Below are 18,886 nucleotides of genomic sequence, written 5' to 3'. Positions count from 1 at the left end.
GGTGAAACTGACCTAGTGGTCAGTAAACAGTGATAATAATGAGAGAAAGTAGGTAGGGTTAAGTGGAAAATAGCAGCAGAAACAAGGAGTATGGTGATGCTTTCTCTCTGAGAGTTAAGGGAATAGGAAAAGTGATCCCCTACTAGCATTGAAAGGAAATGGTGTTATCAGCAGTAAGACCACTTCTGATCCTAGCTTTGCTAATTAGAACTAGGACATCTCAACACTTTTTTATCCCTAAAAGATCCTAATTTCTTAAAACCCATAGCCTTAAAGGTTCCTTTCCTTGGGCCCTCCTCCTAATCCTTCCCATTTTCCTCCATCTACAGTCTCTGTCTTCCCAAGCAGCTGAGAGGAAGGAAGGAAGGAAGGAAGGGAGGGAGGGAGGAAGGAAGAGAGGGAGGGAGGAAGGGAGGGGGAGGGAGAGAGGGAGGAAGGAAATAGGCATTTATTAAGTGCCAGGCACTGGGGTGGGTGCTTTACAAATATCCCATTTGATCCTCTGGGAACAACCCTAGGAGGTAGGTGCTATTACTATCTCCATTTTACAGTTGAGATAGAGGTTAAGTGACCTGTCCAAGGTCACACAGCTATCAAGTATCTGATGACTCCAGATCCAGTGTTCCATCCACTGTGCTACTTGGTTGCTTCTCTTAGAGAGCCATCTCACTTAGGCCACAGAGGGCAGAGAGGTCCACTGGAGAAAATATTGATGTTCTACCAGTTCACAAGCTGCAACAACAGAGAAAATCTATCTACTCATACTATTTAAAGCACATTTTGTCACAGGGAAATTTCTTGGCATTTCAAGGTATTTCTGGATACTGTATTCAAAAAGAAAAATGAGATTTCTTTATTAAACACTGTCATTGAATGACGTGAATTTTTACATAAATTATGCAAAATGAAGCGGTATCAAATTCTTGTTGGGTGTATGGGGAGGATGGTGAGAAGTCACCATTTGGCTGGTTCTGGCCTGCTCTGGAAACTCTCGGCTCATGTGGTGAGACATGAGGCAGGGTAGACTGGGACATGTTCATACAGAGAAACTGCGTGTAGCAGACTTGTTCTGTCAGTTATGTACTGAGTATCATTTGGTAAATATCATTACTGTTTCTGATCTCTTCTCAAGTGTTTGCATACTTTGTAGACATTGATGTGTATGAAAATCTCAGAACTCCTTAGTCGATCATCAGAAACATTTGTTCTCAGCTCAGTGAGCTAATTTTTAAATCTCAGAGATGAAACGTTACTCCTCTAGTTAAAGAGAGTACATGAACTCTATTTTGGCTGAAAAAGAGGTGATCAGGTTGTTCTTGCTGTTTCCCTTTGCATTCAACTTCTGACCGGATACATGGACCTTGTTTCATATTATCTGCTGTTCCAATGATTTAGAGTGGACTGAGCTCTGGGCTTGGAGTCAGAAAAACTTGAGTTCAAATTTGACCTCAGAAACTTACTGTGTTACCCTGGGCAAGTCACTTAATCTGTTTGCCTCAGTATGCTCATCCATAAAATGAGCTGGAGAAGAAAACGGTAATCACTCCAGTATTTTTGTCAAGAAAACCTCAAATGGGGTCATGAAGAGCAAGGCATGACTGAACAACTCAACAGATTAATATTTTTGCTTAAGAAATATATACAAGTCTAAACATACCGTAGAATAACCAAATCTATCATTAGCTTTAATATCTGTTTTATATAGTGAAGGAAGAACCACTATGTAATCATCAAAAACATAGAATTTGGGTGAAAAAGATGCACCTGATGATTCAGAATATAATGAAGAGGCTCAGTATGACAAATGAGAAGTTTAGCAGAACGGTACAGTGGGATAACACTAACTCTGGAGTCAAAGACTCCACATTCAAATCTTGCTTCTGATATTCTTTACCTGTGCAACCTTAAGCAAGTCATGACTTCCTCGTGCCTCAGTTTTCTCCTCTCTAAAATGAGAAGGAAAAACTCAGTGGCTCTAAGGACTTTTCCATCTATAGCTTTATGAGTCTCTGATAAGCAAGGGGGGAATTTCCCATTTGAGGGAACATTTCTACATTTCTATTTTCAAATCTTCATTTAATAATTCAATCTGACCCAAATCACCTAGTTCATGATCTCAACTTAGAAAAAACAAAACAAAAAACCCAAACCAAAAACACATCCAGCTGAGCTTTTGAGTTCTAGACTAAAATGCAATGGGTTGAAATGATGCAGGGTTTTTTTTCTTAATCTGAAAAATGCCTTTCTAAGAATCAGTGAGGTTAAAATCAGAGGGGATATTTGTGAGGGCTCAAATCAAGGAAGTGATAAAAGATCAACATTTTGAAGAAGAATTTAAGAAAGTTATATGTAATTCATTTTTTCTTTTTTTTTTTGGCTAGGAAATGGGGTTAAGTGACTTGCCCAGGGTCACACAGCTAGTAAGTGTTAGGTGTCTGAGGCCAGATTTGAACTCAGGTCCTCCTGAATCCAGGGCTGGTGCTCTATCCACTGTGCCACCTAGCTGCCCCTATGTAATTCATTTTTTAAAGTGACCAAAAAAATCTTTTTTTTTTTTTTTTTTTAGAAACAAGGCAGAAAATTACCAAGAAATTGCCAATGAACTTCTCAAAACCATAAAGTCATGGTATATAAGATGTCACTTGAGCTCCATTTCATGTGTTCACAATTAGACTTCTTCCTAGGAAAACCTAGGGGCTTTCAGTAATGAATGCAGGAAACTCTGCCATCAGGAAACCTCCAAGTTGGAAAAGTGCTAATTTGCCAATTGAAAAATAATTGCTAGCCAATTATTGTTGGATGCTGAGGAATGAGATTTTATGAGTGAAATATGACAGGAAATCATCAACTACATTTGGGCAAGTTAAATGAACACAGTTCAGTTTTGTTTTAAAAAAAAAAGATGTAAAATTGAAGATGGTGAGTTAATAGATGAAGTGTGAGCCACATTTGAAATCAGTACAAAACCTCCAATACTATAAGGTTAACATTTTGTGGATGTGACAAAATCTTTTTTGTTGTTGATATCCAGTGTTATTAATGTCAATTGAGACATAAAACATGGAGATGTAGGCTTGACATACACACAAAAGTGTCTGGCACCATCTGGAAGGTGTCCAGAGCAAAGGAGAAATGGTAGAGGTAACTTACAAATGTTGAAATCCTCCTGTTTGCAAATAATATTTTATTTATTGCATCAAAATCCTAGAACGTTGTATATTTTGATTTTTAATTAACTTAGCAATCCTCCAAAGAGTTCAGCTTGTCCATGCATCTTAACAAGATCTTCCAATATATTATTTTACTAAAAATGACATGAGGATTTTAGATGTCTTGGTTGTCCAATGGGAAAATAATACTTTTGGGGCAGATGGACATTTTGGCATCTCTCAAATCATACCATAGAGGGGGGGCTACTTATGTAGCCTTATCCATACATACCTGGTTTTAAGCAAATTCCCCACTTCTGGTCATATGGATAATTTAAAGATGTAGCACACCATGTCCCATTATGATTTCCATCACTAATGCATTTGTGATGCCAGACACCATCATTTAAGAAAGGAAACTCACAAGGCCTCCCATAAGAGTTCCCATCCCGAGTATATATCACTGTTTAAAAAGAGAAAGAGAAAGAGACAAAGTAGTCAGTTTCCAATGGTTAATTTCAGAGACAATAAAAATGCCATGTGATTGCCATTGAGAACTGGGTTGTTCTTTTTAAAAACTTGACAAAAGCTAGATCAATGTGTCTGTCTATTGTTTTACTATTTCTCTAACATACAGTACATTCATTCAAGATGCTGGTTACACCTAAAGGAAATGCCAGCTAACATACCAAGAACAATTAGCAAATTCATGAAGATCTTTCTGTTTAGATTTCTTTTCCCAAAACTAATAATTTGTCTGAAATATTTTGCCTTTTCCACAGTCTAACAATGTAAACTAAATCTTCCTGCTATGAAATAAGACCCATGGAAACAAAATCAGTGTATAACATAATGAATGTGTGAATATTAACTAGGAAGAGTCCACCTCAATTAACCAATTAACAAAATGTTTACTAAGTCTACTATGCACTTATGGAAAACATGAAATTATAACACATAGTCCCTGATCTCAAGGAGCTTACATTTAGGTGGAGAGACAGAAATATAATTATAATACACGGTGGATAGAGCCCAGGGCCTGGGGTCAGGAAGATCCAAGTTCAATCCAGTTTCAGACACTTAGTTGCTATATGACCCTGGGCAAGTCATTTAGCCCTCTTCATCTATAAAATGAATTGGAAAAGGAAATGGCAAAGCATTCCAGTATCTTTTCCAAGAAAACTCCAAATGGGGTCCCACAAAGAGTCAGACGTGACTGAACAATAAAAAGTTTTACAAAATAATTTTATCATCAAATTGTGTGGTACTAACAAGAGCAATAGAAATCAGAGAAGAGAGAGACAAATATTGGCTCCAGCAGTACTGGAAAGTATCATTAAAAGAAATTAGTCATGGAAACGGAATTATTATTCATCAATTTGTTATTTATTCTCTATGGACATCAGCCTATATTTGGCCTAGAGCTGAGACAACGCCAACCATTAAGGATTCAGTGAACTGCTATGTCCCAAATCTACCCAATAGTCAGTTTTTGTAGGCCCAAGAGCTAGTAATTGTTTTTGCATTTTTAAATACAAATAAAAATTTATTTAAAAGTATAAAAACCATTCTTAGCAGGCCACCCTGCAGTCTGCAGTTTGCAGACCCCTGCTACCTATAGATAAATTTTAATTTTGTGAGAGGAAGGAAGTAGGGCTTTCATTAAATAATTATTTATAATTAATTAAATAAATAAATAATTGTACCTACTATGCAAGTAGTGGGGGAGACACAAAATTTAGATAAGATACAGTCCCTACTTTCATAGAGTTTATAGTCTAGTATAAAGATATAACTATAATGTATACTATTATGCAGCAAAGAGCCGTCTCCCTCTCCAAAAGGGACCTATGGGAGTTGGGTCCTAACAAGAATTGTCTCTTCAACATAGTTACCAAGTGGTCATCCAGCCTTTAGGACCTAAAATGAAAGAGAGCCTACTACTTCCCAAGCCAGCCTATTCCAATTTTGGCTACTGCTGTTACGGTAAGTCGGCCTCCTTTGTAACTGCTACCTAGGTCTCCTACTCCTAGTTCGATCCACTCTAATCACCCCTTCAAGGTCCCTTACACACCTGAAAGTGTCCTGAAGCCTTTTCTCCTCCAGACTAAATGTGCCCAAGGTTATAGAAGAGATTCTTATCCAGGTATGGATCATATTAGATGACCATTTTCATGCTATCCAACTCAAAAATTATGTAGTTTGATAATTCCGATGTAGCAGAAAGGAAAGGGCCAGGAAGGAAGGAGTTCTCCTTGCTCTACCACTAATTAGCCATAAGACCAAAAGCAAATCATTTTTCTTACTCTGCAAAACAAGGGGTCTTGACTAGATGAAGACCAAGGTCCATAGGAACTACAGCATTTTATAATTACACATACTTTCAGTTTTGTGACTAGACAGGTTTGGCAGCCCACAGAAATCATAAAAAGTATGCCAAAAGTCGCTGATTTTGTAATACTACTATTGCTTCTGGTACTGATAATAATAATAGCATTCATCAAGTGCTTTAATGTTTGCTAATTGCTTTATGTATTATCTCATTTGCTCCTCAACAGTACAATCCTGTGAAGTAGATGCTATTATCAGCATTTTCCAGATGTGGAAAGCTGAGGAGGAAAAAAGTTAAGTGACTCGCCCACAGTCACACAACTAATAAATGTCTCAAGCAGGATTTGAATTCAGGTTATCCTGACTCCAAGTCTAGCCTTCAATCCACTGCACCACCAGCTACCTACGTGATTAGGATGGGATGACTGTCAATATCAATGACACTTTGCCTAACCAATGTCTTACTGCCTGTAGAATGAGAGGTGTTCCAAAGCGGGGACGTGCAGTCTAGTTCCATTAGTAAAAAGAAAAACCAGGTCAAAAAATAAGTATAGAAAGCGGCAGACAGTATTATGAGTGTAGAAATGGACCATTTCTTTTGGTCCCTTACCTTACACCAGTCTTCCAAAAATCCCTACTTTGGTCTAAATAGGAACAACTGTCACATAAGATAACATACCCAGTATCTGAATTACTATGCTCTGGGACTAGGAGTGGGATATGTAGGATTTAACTGAAGTGTAGAGGATGTTCAGTCTAGAGAAGGGGAGACTGGGGAGGACATGATGGCTGTCTTCTAGTATCCAAGGGGCCGTCAAATGGAAGGGATTAGACTTGTTCCCCTTGATACTACAGGCCAGAGTACGGAAGGAATTAAGTTTAACTTTCACTGAAATTCATATGGCATGATGTTGAAGACCCTTAACCATCTTAATTGTCCCCCCCCATAGGAGTTCTTCCTAAAATATGGCAACTCAAAGCTGATCACAATATTCTAGACATCATCTGACCAGGGCAAAGAAGAGTTGGGGGGACTCATTTTATTTTATTCATACTCATTTTGGATACTGTATCTTTGTTAATGCAACTTAAAATCTCATTAGCTTTTTTGGCTGCCATATTACCACACAGATCTGACGGATCTTAAAGTAACCTCAAACTATTGTAGCAGCAGATCAATATATATCTATATCTATAGATATAGATATATAGATATATATGTTGATCATAATTAACAACTCATATTGACATAAGTTTCTAAAAGTGTTTTCCTCACAACAACCCTATTAGGCAGGTAGAGCAAGAACAATTATCTCTATTTTACCGATTAAAAAAAACCCAACAACTTTGAGAGGTACATTGACTTGCTCAGAGTCATATTGTTAGGACAGGAGGTAGGAAGATGATGGTAATAATACTTCCATCAATGACAAACATTTTAAAAAAGCATTATAGGATTCAATAATTCTCTTCATGTTCTCATAACTCCTCAGTGTATTCAAAACTTTGCTAAGTATCAGATTAAAAAAAGTATCACAGCTCCAAGAAGGAAAGAGCCATGGCAGTCAGAGGACTTCACAGTTCATTAGAAAGTCAAAAAAGCAATTACCAGGTCATTAAAGACTTTCCAAAGGAGCATCAAAACATCTTTCACACAATTTCAAAAGACAAGCATAAAACAGTAATACTGCATAGGTTGGGTTGCCATTAATATTCTTGGACATTGCACAAAGAAGCCAGGACTGGCGTTATATTGTCTGGGCAATAGTGAATGTGTTTGAGCAAGACATGCACAGACGCACACTCACACAATCAGAAAAGGCAGGGGTTGTCTATAGGATTTTATTTACAGCTAATTTTCTTATGTAAAGCAAGGCACACCAATCTATACCATAGCTAGTCTGAATCTCTCCAGAGTAAGTTTTGTTTTCCTATAATATAATGGAACATTGACTACAATGGAACAATGAACAGAGTAATGCTGCTATTGAGTAGATATAATTCATCTGATTATCAATGTGAGAAACAAATAACCCATAACTGCACTTCTTCCCACTTTGCATACATGAAGGCTGTCCTTTTATTTATTATAATTTCCCAGAAGCATAGAACTTGAGAGTTGGAAGGACCTTAGTGACCAATCTAATTCAACCTCTTTGTGACCTTTGCCTCTCAGGCTACAAAAAGCCTATTTGAGCAAAGGTGTCCTTAACCCCTGTGGAACATGCTGGCTACTTTCTTGGTATCCTAAGTTTTGATTCTACAGAATGAAGTTGGAAGAGGGGCATAACTGACACATGCTAGCAAATCTGGTTGAAGAATGTTAAATAAAATGATCAACAATAACAAAAACTCTGCTAAACTCTGCTAACCATAATTATTTTTCTGTTTGCATCCTGCTGTTTCTGGACTTCTTAAGTCCCCTGTGTTTCCTGTAGCTAGATAATCAACTCTCAAGGGGAATGCTCTCTGAACACACCAGCTTGTGCTGAAAGGAACCTTAAAATAATAGCTCTCGGGTCAACAGAGCAAATCAACTATTTCAGTGGTTAGACAAATAGTCAGCTTATTTGTTAGAGGAAAGAGGCAAATGAACAAAAAGTTCTATCTGCAACCTCAGTCTGCATCCATGGTGCGTATTCTGTTAAAGACACCTGGAATGGTTAGCCTAGACGCTCACTACTTGTGACAGTTCGTTCTATCTGAGCCTTTCTTGCCATGAAAGAGTCTGATTATATTAGCAGCAGCCCTTCGCTACATTATGACTCCCTTGAATAACCAAATAAATACCAACATATAAAAATGTTTCCCTATATCCTAGAGAGCCCTGGGTCAGAATTTACAGTTATAATAATTATATAATTAGTTATAATTTGCCTTGAGAAAAGTAAGAAACAGGTTTGTAGGTCATAGATTTTGAGCTCAAAGACACATCGAAAGGCCTCTAGTCCAACCTCTTCATTTTAGAGTTGAGGCAACGAAGTTAAAGAGAAATGAAATGATTGGCTCAAGATCAAAAAGGTCATTAAGATAAGCGTTGGGATATGAATCCATGACCTCTGACTCCAAAGTCAAGAAACATGCCACTGTGACATGTTGTTATAGAAAAGGATATGTAGGCAACATGACCATTGTTAAGTATCAGAGTGAATCCATATTGACAATAAAATATTTTATGGTATAGAAAACCTATAATCCCTTTATATTATACTTTGTTATAAGTGTTTTTGTACTTCCCAGAAGAGGAGGGAAAAGTAAAATGCCAAATTTCTTGATTTAAAGGTCTCTAGTTTCATCTTCTGTTCACAGACAACCAGGCCCATGGTTGGGGTGCACATTGATTCTCTTGATTCAGGTTTCTAGGATCTTTGTTTGCATCTTATTTCTGCTCTGACTTTAGGTTCCTTGTTTCTTAATTTTGCTCATCAAGGAAAATAACTATAAACTTTGGTTGAATTAAAGAGCCTACTCGGAACCTTGCTTGATTACATTCAGTGGTAAGAATTAAATAATTTACTAGATAGGGCTCTGGCAGTCTCGATACTTGGTTAGCATCTATGTTATCTAACTAGACAGTCTAAGCAAAAGCCAGAGACAAAAACAGAAATAAAGGGGGAAAGAAATGGAAGAATACTACCAATATACAATCCACAATGGAGAACAGTAACGGATTTTGCCTAAAGAACTATGATGCAGCAAGTTAAAAATTTTATTCAATGTTTGTTCTGTTCTGTTATAATTTGGAGACTGTAACCCTTTTCTATTTCCAAATTAGAGTGAGGTTTTTACAGCACAGACTCCAAACACTAAGCAACAAATGGTTGCCAAATTTAAGAAAGAGGAAGGGAAATGAAGGGAAAATTGTTCTTTCCCAAAGAAGAAAGGGGAAAACAGCCAAAGGAAAACACAATTAGGGGAGGTAAGATATTTTTCCCAGAAGCAACTATGGTCTTATGGATAATGAGAAATGGGATTTCCTCACAGAGAAAGAAACCCACACTGAAAGATGGAGACAGAAAGAAAAAATTGCCAGGGCAGGCCAATATCACTAATGGATCATGATTCAAAAGGTCTGGAATTTCTTTTATCATGACCCTATACCTTATCAGATAGTCTCATGAGTAGCTGAAGCTAAAAACTCACCACTTGGTGACCAATGTTCTAGGAAAGGGATTCTCTGTACTTTAACTAGGCCGATTCTTGGACAACAATCACCATACCTAGGCTTAGACTTAAAGCTTGTCCCCTGCAGTAGGATCTGCAAGAGCTGACAATTTTGTGGCCTAGTTTCTGAGATCCCAGATTCTGTCTCATGCCACGTTGAGGTAATAGTGTCAAACATAAGTGGAGGCATTAATGAATACAGAGACAAAACTGTCAAATCAAATACTGATAAATAGTAGATAGCAACAGACTACAAAATTATTTTATATGACCAAAAAGAACGTATATAAAGAATGCAGTGATGATTCAATATCAGGAAGATAAGTAATAAAAATATATGATTGTAATAACAGAGACAGAATAGGTTTTTAATGAAGTATATTTTCCACTTATGTTTTAAAAAACACTGAAAAATATAAGAAGAGAAGGATTTTTTTCTTTAATATGACAAAGTATATCCTTGAAACAAAGAGCTAGAATCCTGAGTTATTCTTCACTCACCACCCTTTCCCACAGCCCTCATTAATACAAAATGGCATGGTCCTATTTGACCTAGTTTTAGAAATGAATGCTATAGCAATGGGCATGAGAAAGAAAGAATAAATATCTGTAAAGAAGAGGTTAATAGATCTATTTGCATGTAACATGACTGTTAATCAGTCAACAAGCATTTATTAAGTGCTTACTATGTGCCAGGCACTGCGCTAAGCTTGAGAGTTCAAAAAAGGAAAGGGAAAAAAAGCCTCCTTCTCAAGATGCAAACATTCTAATAGCGGAGACAACATGAAAATAATAAGGTGCATACAAGATATAGAATGGATGAAGGTAATGATACAAAAGAGGAGGGCTAATTAGTGTGGATGGGGCAGGGGAAACAAAGTATTGAAACAATAGCTGGGTTCAGTAACATAGTAGGGGATATGAGATAAATATCTCATCCATCTACAATTTTATATACAAAAGTCCATCTACATTTTTATATACCACTAAAAATTCATGAAAATTCAAAGGAACAGAAATAGAAATGTAATTTATGACAAAGAGTATATACACCAAATATTTGCACATTAGCTTGCCAGGGCAGACATCAGACCTACATAAAGGCAACTTTTAAATGGTTTTGATGCAAACAAAGGAAGAAACTCACTAGTTAGTTCATGGATAGTTCAACCTGATGTGGTAAAAATAGCCATATTTCCCAAATTAATTGTGTGGATTCAATGCACTGCCAATTAAAATACCAATAATCTACTTTATGGAATTATGTACAATATTTAAGATGTATTTGGCAGGCAGGTAACATATTTATTAATAGCTTACTATGTGAGGGGAGCTGTGCTAGGGACATAAATATGAGCAAAATATGGGAAAATAGCCAAACATATCAAGAGGAATATATTTTAAAAAATTTATTGGAAAACTGACATTTGGAATCTTATAAGGAACTGATAACAATTTGTAAAAGTAATATTCATCCTCTAATAGAGAAAAACCATACTGCAAATGACTATTTGGAAAATTAATCATTCTCTAAGAGAAACATCCATTAAAACATTCCCTTAAAGCTATCAAATTGGTAAAAAAAAATTAAGAACTACAAAAATCAGTGTTGGCAGGTTTATAAGGAAAACGGACATTCTTTTACATTATCACTTGAGCTTTTAGTAGGTACGATTTTTTTACGGAACTCTCTGGCAATATCTGTAAATGCTTTATAGTAGGATAAGCACTAGACTTAAAGTTAGAAATTTCAAATCCCAAATTTTCCATTCACTATGCAGCCTTGGGCAATCACTCTGCCCCTCTGGGCTTTGGTTTCTTCATCTGTAAAGTGAATGTGTTAGAAGAGATGATTGCCGATGTCCCTTTCAGCTCAAACATCCTGTGAATCTGAAGTAAGAGTTACAAAGCTGAAAAATATCCCCTTTGAGCAGGCGATCTTAACATTCGAAAGAAGATAGCCAAAAAGGGGCATATTTATACAAAAAATTAATAGCTGCCTTATTTGTAATATCCAATGTAATGTCCAATTAATGAAGAAAGGCTGAGAAAAAGGTGCGCCATAAAATGAAAATTTTGAATGTAAAGAAATATGGAAAGGGATAAGAATTTTGCAAGGGAATCAGAATAACATATACGTGAACTATGAATATATTTAAAAACAATAGTAATAAATACACAGGTATAAAAATGTGTACTGACATTTCCAAAAAACAAATGAGACCTTTGTCTAAAAAACAGTTACTTTGCTAACGTATACACACTCCAAAGTGTAAACGGTTTTGAGTTTAAGATAAATTTGGCAATTTTTTCCCTTCATTTCATGAGCTTATTAAGCTTATAATTCAAAATTAAGAGGAAAAAGCTGCTAGGGTTCTGAAGTTAAATCAAATTTAATTTAGTTATTATGAGAAAAAAACTTTCTGCTGTTGTACATAAGTTTTAGATGGGAAAAGGGTAAGCAGTCAAGAGTTAGCTGGTAACGGATATCTATCTTAGGTATGAGTGTCACAGAGTACAATACAATAAATACATTATATAAATATATGTAATCTATAAATATAAAGCAATCTAATAAAAAAGAATCAAAACTTTGTATTTTGTTTCAATATCGAAATACACTTAGCTGTTTGTTTTTTTCAGGAAATTTGTGTTAATCGAACATTAGTCTTATAGTTTGAATTACAACTGATTTTTCTCTGTCTTTTCAAAAAATTCAGTCAATAATGAATCAATAAACATTTATTAAGAGCCTGCTCTGTGCTAGATAACATAAGTACTGGGGATACAAGGAAAGGTAAAAGAAAGTCTGCCCTCAAGGAGTTTATAGTCTAATAGAGGAGACAATGGCAAACAAGTAGGTACAAACAGATATAAGCGTGACAAATTGGAGATAATCAATTATGAAGTTGATATACATGAACATGTGCACATATAACCAAAAGAAGAATGTGAATTACATATGAAGCTATATACTATGTATAGCTTGGGTTTTTAAAACATATAATAAATTTAACACAGTAGCACCAAGAATGCCCTGCTTTTCAAAGATCCCTTCTGCACTTTTGTCTGTATTTTTTAAATGTTTCATTGAAGGTCCTCTTTTTTTTAAGTATTACTATCACAATGGGCAATTAGGTTGCATGGTAGATACAATCTTGGGCCCGGAGTCAGGAAGACTCATCTTCTCAAGTTCAAAGTCAGCCTTAGACACTTACTAAGTGTCTAAGCTGGGTGACCCTGGGCAAGTCACTTAACCCTGTTTGCCTCAGTTACCTCATCTTTAAAATGAGCTGGAGAAGGAAAAGGCAAATCCCTTTTTTTGTCAAGAAAACCCCAAAAGGGGTCACAAAGAGTCAGACACAACTGAACAACCAAAGTGACACCCATGTTTCTGACTCTGGGCAATTTTATTAGTTGTTCCCTATGCCTGAAACATTCTCCCTCCTCCCCAAGTGGGGTCATGAAGAGTTGGACACGACTGAAAAACAACCAAACACAACTTGAAATGGTAGTAGCCCTCAGTTAAATAGGTTAAATGTTAAACAAAACATGAAAAAGTGTCTGTTAACTAAATAACAAGTTATTATCAAATACTCACCATGGTAAGGCTGGTCACAAAGGTGTTCATCAGAGTCTCCTTTCTTCCAAATATCTGACGAATTTACATGTGCTGTCACTTGTCCATCCTTCAAAGTCAGTCTGTACTGGGAAGCACTGTACAAAGAACCATACTCACATTTCCACCATAACATGGCATTTGAATCACAGCTGAACATTTTCAAGGAATCTTTAGGTTTGGCAATATCTATTCCAAGGCACATCTGGGATTCCACATGGAAGAGGCGATGCTGTGATACCCACTTCCATTGCATATCATTGGTCTTCTTGCAGTTTACTGCTACTACCAAACCATTCACAGTTTTAAGGCATTTGCCAGTGCTTTCATGGCGGATGGTAAATGGGCCATTATCTGAGGGAAAAAAAAAAAAACAATAAAAACTGTTCAAAAAATTTAATGACACATATCCTAACCATTGCTCTATGAAAAGTGCCTGAGCACAAAGGGATGGTCTCAATAGTGCTCCATTAACGTAGAAAGTATCCTTCTATCTGAACAGAACTATCTTCTCATGTGATGAGCTAGGAGCCCCTTGGTTATCATATTTCCTTAAGGCTTGACTTTGATCTCATTGCTCTTCAGAGTACACCTAGAAGTAGAGAAAGTTCTCTACCATGCCTCCAGAAACCTCCTCATTCTGGAAGCTCACTCCAGCACTGAAATTTATACATTGGAAGCACCCTCCATCCCTGTAGTCTGCCTTCTGATTGTATTGCACCTCTCAAAACTATGCTGGCCATGTCTCTCATTCCTTTCCTGGCTTCACTAAACTTTCTCTACCATTACTCATACTCCAAGAAAACTTCAGCACCCTCAAACCCCCACTTCAGTTTCGTTTTATGTGTTGTCTTTCCCCCGCCCAATAAGCTGAAAGTTTCTTGAAGGTAGGGTTATTTCTGCTAATATTTGCACCCCCCAAAGCTTAGGTCAGTGCCTGGCACATAGTAAGTGCCAAATAAATGCTTGCTGGCTGACTCTTAGTATTCTAAAGCCATCTGGAATTCAAACTCTGACTCTTACATGTTCACGTTGTTTACTGGTAGAATGTAGCTGGGAGTGTGGTACAGCAGGTTCAGAGTGATAAGACCTATTTTTAAAAATCTTGACTGTGACACCTAGTAGGACAGCTCAGTGGTGCAATGGATAGTGTGCCAGGCTTAGAGTCAGGAAGACTCATCTTCTCGAGTTCAAATCCGGCCTCAGACACTTACTAGTTGTACTACTCTGGGAAATTCCATTAACCCTGTTTGCCTCAGTTTCCTCATCTATAAAATGACCCAGAGAAGGAAATGGCAAACCACTCCAGTATTTGTGCCAAGAAAACCCCAAAGGGGTCACAGAGTCAGACACAACTGAACAACAACCAAAATGACACCTACATTCCTGACACTGGATATTTTTTATTAGTCAGTCCCCATGCCTGGAACTCTCTCCCTCCTCAGCTCTGCCTCTTAGCTTCCTTGGCTTCCTTCAGATCCTAACTAAAATCCCACCTTCTACTGGAAGATTTTTTTTAATCCCTCTTATTTTAATACCTTTCCTCTGCTGATTATTTCCAATTTATCTTTTACATAGCTTCTTTGTACACAGTTGTTTGCATGTTTTCTCCCCGTTAGACTAACTCCTTGAGATCAGGGACTTCTTTTTTTTTAACCTTTCTCTGTATGCCTTGCACTCAGCACAGTGCCTGGTACATACTAGTTACTTATTAAATGCTTACTGACTACCATTAGAATCATGAATTTGGAGTCATAAGGACCCTTAGAGGCTATCTAATTGAACCCCCTCATTTGACAGATGAGGAATCTGCGGCTCCAAGGAATGAAGCGACTTGCCCATATAATCATCATTATTTGGCAAAGGAATTTTAAAAAATCAGTCATAGTACAATCATGAAAACATAAATAATGCTAGAATATGTTAAACAAATTTAAATGACTAAAGAGATAAGATTTAAAAAAAACTCCAGAAGAAGAACCAGTCAATTTTCAGTATTATAAGGGACTTTCCATATGATACACACTTCACAGGGACTGGTTTCATTTACATAAGATTTCTTCTCTGAATACAAGTAAAGCAAGGGCTTTAATGATGAAAATAGCCTGATGGGAACTGGTGACTTAATATTTAAATGCTGAAAATTCCGATGGGCAAAAAGTAACTATTACTGTTCGGTTAAAAAAAAATCAAGATGACTACCCTTAATAATTATTTTTATTTCTATAAATACATGAACATATATTTGCTACAAGGCTATGCTTCTGAATGATCAGGGCAGCAACTTCATGCATCTCACTATTTGTTTTCCCCACCACTATCTTCTCGGGGGGACTCTATTCCAGCCTTTACTCCCTTTTATCTTCTAGGTAGATACCAGTATCAAGTGTTACCACCACGAGACCTTCCGAATGACCCTGACAGTTACATACTTGTTCTGTTATCATGTCATAGTGGCATTAACTGTAATTTCTCTAGACACCTTATTCACGGGAGCCCTCCGTCCTTCACTGTTCCACATTTAAAAGGAAGCCATCCTAGATACCTCAATTCTAGGTATACCTATCATTTGATTTTATTGTTCATAGTATCACAGACTTAGAGCTGGCAGGGGCATCACGGCCATCAAATCCAGTCTTTCATTTTGTAGACAAAGCCCAGAGAAGTTTAGTGATTTGGCCAAGATCACACAGGGTAACTAAGTGGCAGAATTTCAAACTGAGGTCTCCTGACTTAGAAGTTCACTGCTTGGAGCCATATATCCTTGAGAAGGTGAATTCCTGGGGAAATGGTTGTCCATCATCCTTATCCTATGACCGTAGAGGGTGGGTCCCGAATCAAATGGTACTACCACAGTCCTTTTATAGGAAAACTCCCACTTCCTGTTCCCTGAAGTCTTATGCTACAGTTACAGTTATGAGAAGCACAACTCTTCTTTCAGGCTACCTCTACCCATAAGCTTATACCTATCTAGTCTGACTCTTATATTTCCTAGTTGTTGTCCTTTTATGGTCTTTCCTTCCAGAGTGTTCTATGGAACCCAACCTCCACAACCCCTCCTAGGGGTAGCTAAGTGGCTAATGGATAGAGCACTGGCCTTGGAATCAAGAAGACTTATTATCTTCATGAATTCAAATGAGACCTCAAATACTTACTGGCTATGCCACCCTGGATGAGTCACTTAACCCTGTTGCCTCAGTACGTCACTTGCAAAATGAACTGGAGAAAGAAATGACAAACCATTCCAATATCTTGGCCAAGAAACACCCACCCCCCCAAAAAGTAGAGTTATGAAGAATCGGACAGACTGAACAACCACTCCCACCTACCTTCATCTTAGATCTCTTCCTTTCACTGAAATCTGCCTCTCTTAGTTAACCTGTCAGGGCAGGAGGAAGAATTCGCTGGCTCTCAGAATTAGAGTCTCTGAGTGGGTAAGAACCACATCGAGATCAGTACATAATCTGAATGAGAATCCTCTATTTCAAACGTAAGGTTTTTGAGGACGAGGACCTAATTTGTGTATGTTCCTATCCTCACTTCTGATGGCATTTAGTATGGTGCTTTGCATGAAGTTGGCACTATATATTTTGAAGTGAGCTGAAGAAGACTCTGTAGTTTCTTGAGATAAACTTCATAATTCCTCCAGGAAAATCAGAGATAAGATTGATTTTCACACGAGGCTTATGAAACAATCTCATTACATTCACACCTCATACGGGACAGGACATACAGACTTACGCAAATTGCTTATTATTAAGGGAGTAAAAAGAAAGCATCCTGAACAAATTTAGACTAAAAATCTGTTGTGTTCACAACATCCAACTTTGTCAATCCCTGAATTAAGCAAAGTTGCCCATGCACAGCCTCTCAGCTACACTAAGAATTTATGAAAAGGAGCTTTTGTTTTTTAAGCCTAATTTTTTAAAACTTCAATTTACAACAAATAGAGTAATTTCAAAATAAATAGCAAATACTTGAAATAAACCCAGTCCACGACATTTCATAGGATCATAGATTTACAGCTGGAAGGAACCTCAGAAGTCATTGAGTACAATACCCTCATTTTAAAATGAGGGAAACTGAGGCTCACGATAAGGCGTCATTACCCAACGTCTCAGAGTATGAATGTTAAGGTATGTGAGAAGCTATTTCATTCACCATCTAACAACCATTTTTTAAAAAAGTACTTAACATGGACAAATAGTATCAAAAACACTTCTGAAACCAACCCACATTCCACTTTGCCAATAAAGAACAGATTATCACAAAAGGGAAATCCTACTAACCCTTTACAGATACCATGTAAAAAGCTCCACAGAAAAAAGTAAGCAAACCTCACTCATCCCTTGGAAAGAATAACAAATCTCATAAACCAAAACCATCACGCTGAGCTTCTTTGAAGTTTACTCATCCATTTACATCCTCCAGTCCAGATCCTTACTGCTGTAATTTACCAACCTCTAGATAATTCTCCCCTGTCGTGAAAGGAGTTGAGTACCTACCTCAGCCTTCATCTCCACTCAAACCCTCACCCTCATAGTTGGGCATTTCACTACACACATCAACACCCTGGCCTCCTCGATCAACTTCCTTAAATCCCACGACCTATATGTGTATATAGCTCCTCAGGTACACACAACAGAGTTCATACCTTAGATCACACTATCACTGACACCTGTGCCACCTCCATGATCTTGGACTATGAAATGATCTTTTTTGATCCTAATTTCTCATTTTTCCATCTCTCACTTTACCTCAGCCCTCCTAAACCTATGGTTTGTCTTCACTGAGTCCTTCAGATCCTCTAAAATCTTCCTGTTCCCCTAGTCCAGGGGTGAGGAAGCTGCGGCCTCGAGACCACATGTGGCCTTGTAGGTACTTGGGTGTAGCCTTTTGACTGAGGTCAAGTTTTACACAACAAATCCTTTTATTAAGGGAATTTGTTCTGTGATGTTTGGATTCAGTCAGAAGGGCTGCACTTGAGGCCACGGAGGGCCACATGCGGCCTTGAGGCTACGGTTCTCCACTCCTGCCCTAATCTATCAGTCCTATTCTGGTCTCACTTTCCATCCCTCAATCTTGGCCTTAACTGTTCAACTGTAACCTGCCTTCATCTTTGAATCCCGTTTCCTTGCTTCACTCACATTCATACCCTGACAATCACCAAACCTCACCATCTACCTTTCCTGCCCCTACTCCTGAGTTGTTGAAAGACTCTGGAGAAGTCAGGGTTAGGCCCACTACAAATTCATAGTATCTTATCTCAACTGGGCCTTCACTGCTGCATGGAAATCCTTTCATTTTTTCCTTTACTCTTTCTATAAAATTCCATGTAGGGCAGAGGTTTATAACTATTTTTTTGTCACAGATCTTTTTAGCAACCCAGTGAAACCTACAAGACCCCTTCTCTGAAAAATGTTTTTAAATGCATAAAATAAAGTACACAGGACTACAAAGGGAACCAATTGTATTGAAATATAGTTATCAATATATGTTTTTAAGGTTCATAGACCCCAGGTTAATAAGCTCTAATGTAGAGGATATTCAAGACATTAAAAAATTTCTTCAAACCTCACATGTTACATTATCAGTCTATTTACTGGGAAGCTTATAAAAGACA

At 37.4% G+C, this 18,886-nt stretch overlaps 1 protein-coding gene across 7 annotated transcripts in view; it reads right to left on the bottom strand.

Annotated features, from left to right (window-relative positions):
- The window catches only part of LOC114045604 (lymphocyte antigen 75-like), a 183,742-nt gene that overhangs the window by 154,111 nt on the left and 10,745 nt on the right, over positions 1 to 18,886 (bottom strand). For 6 of the 7 annotated variants that reach the window (XR_003569404.1, XR_003569405.1, XM_027865682.1 and 3 more), the window contains exons 2-3: positions 13,246 to 13,617; positions 3,442 to 3,612 (exon numbers count right to left, since the gene is read on the bottom strand). Coding sequence is in view for 5 of the 7 variants with exons in the window: in XM_027865682.1 (XP_027721483.1) it covers positions 3,442 to 3,612; positions 13,246 to 13,617 (543 nt within the window). In the remaining 2 variants the exon portion in view is untranslated. Of the gene's footprint in view, positions 1 to 3,441; positions 3,613 to 13,245; positions 13,618 to 16,592; positions 16,698 to 18,886 lie in introns of those variants that run through there. The other variant, XM_027865681.1, reaches the window with a different exon arrangement.

The sequence above is a fragment of the Vombatus ursinus genome, unplaced genomic scaffold (genome assembly GCF_900497805.2).
Source record: "Vombatus ursinus unplaced genomic scaffold, bare-nosed wombat genome assembly UNPS02014779.1, whole genome shotgun sequence".
Lineage (NCBI taxonomy): Eukaryota > Metazoa > Chordata > Mammalia > Diprotodontia > Vombatidae > Vombatus > Vombatus ursinus.
Note: the sequence above shows the minus strand (reverse complement) of the source record. Positions and strands in the feature narration are given on the sequence as shown.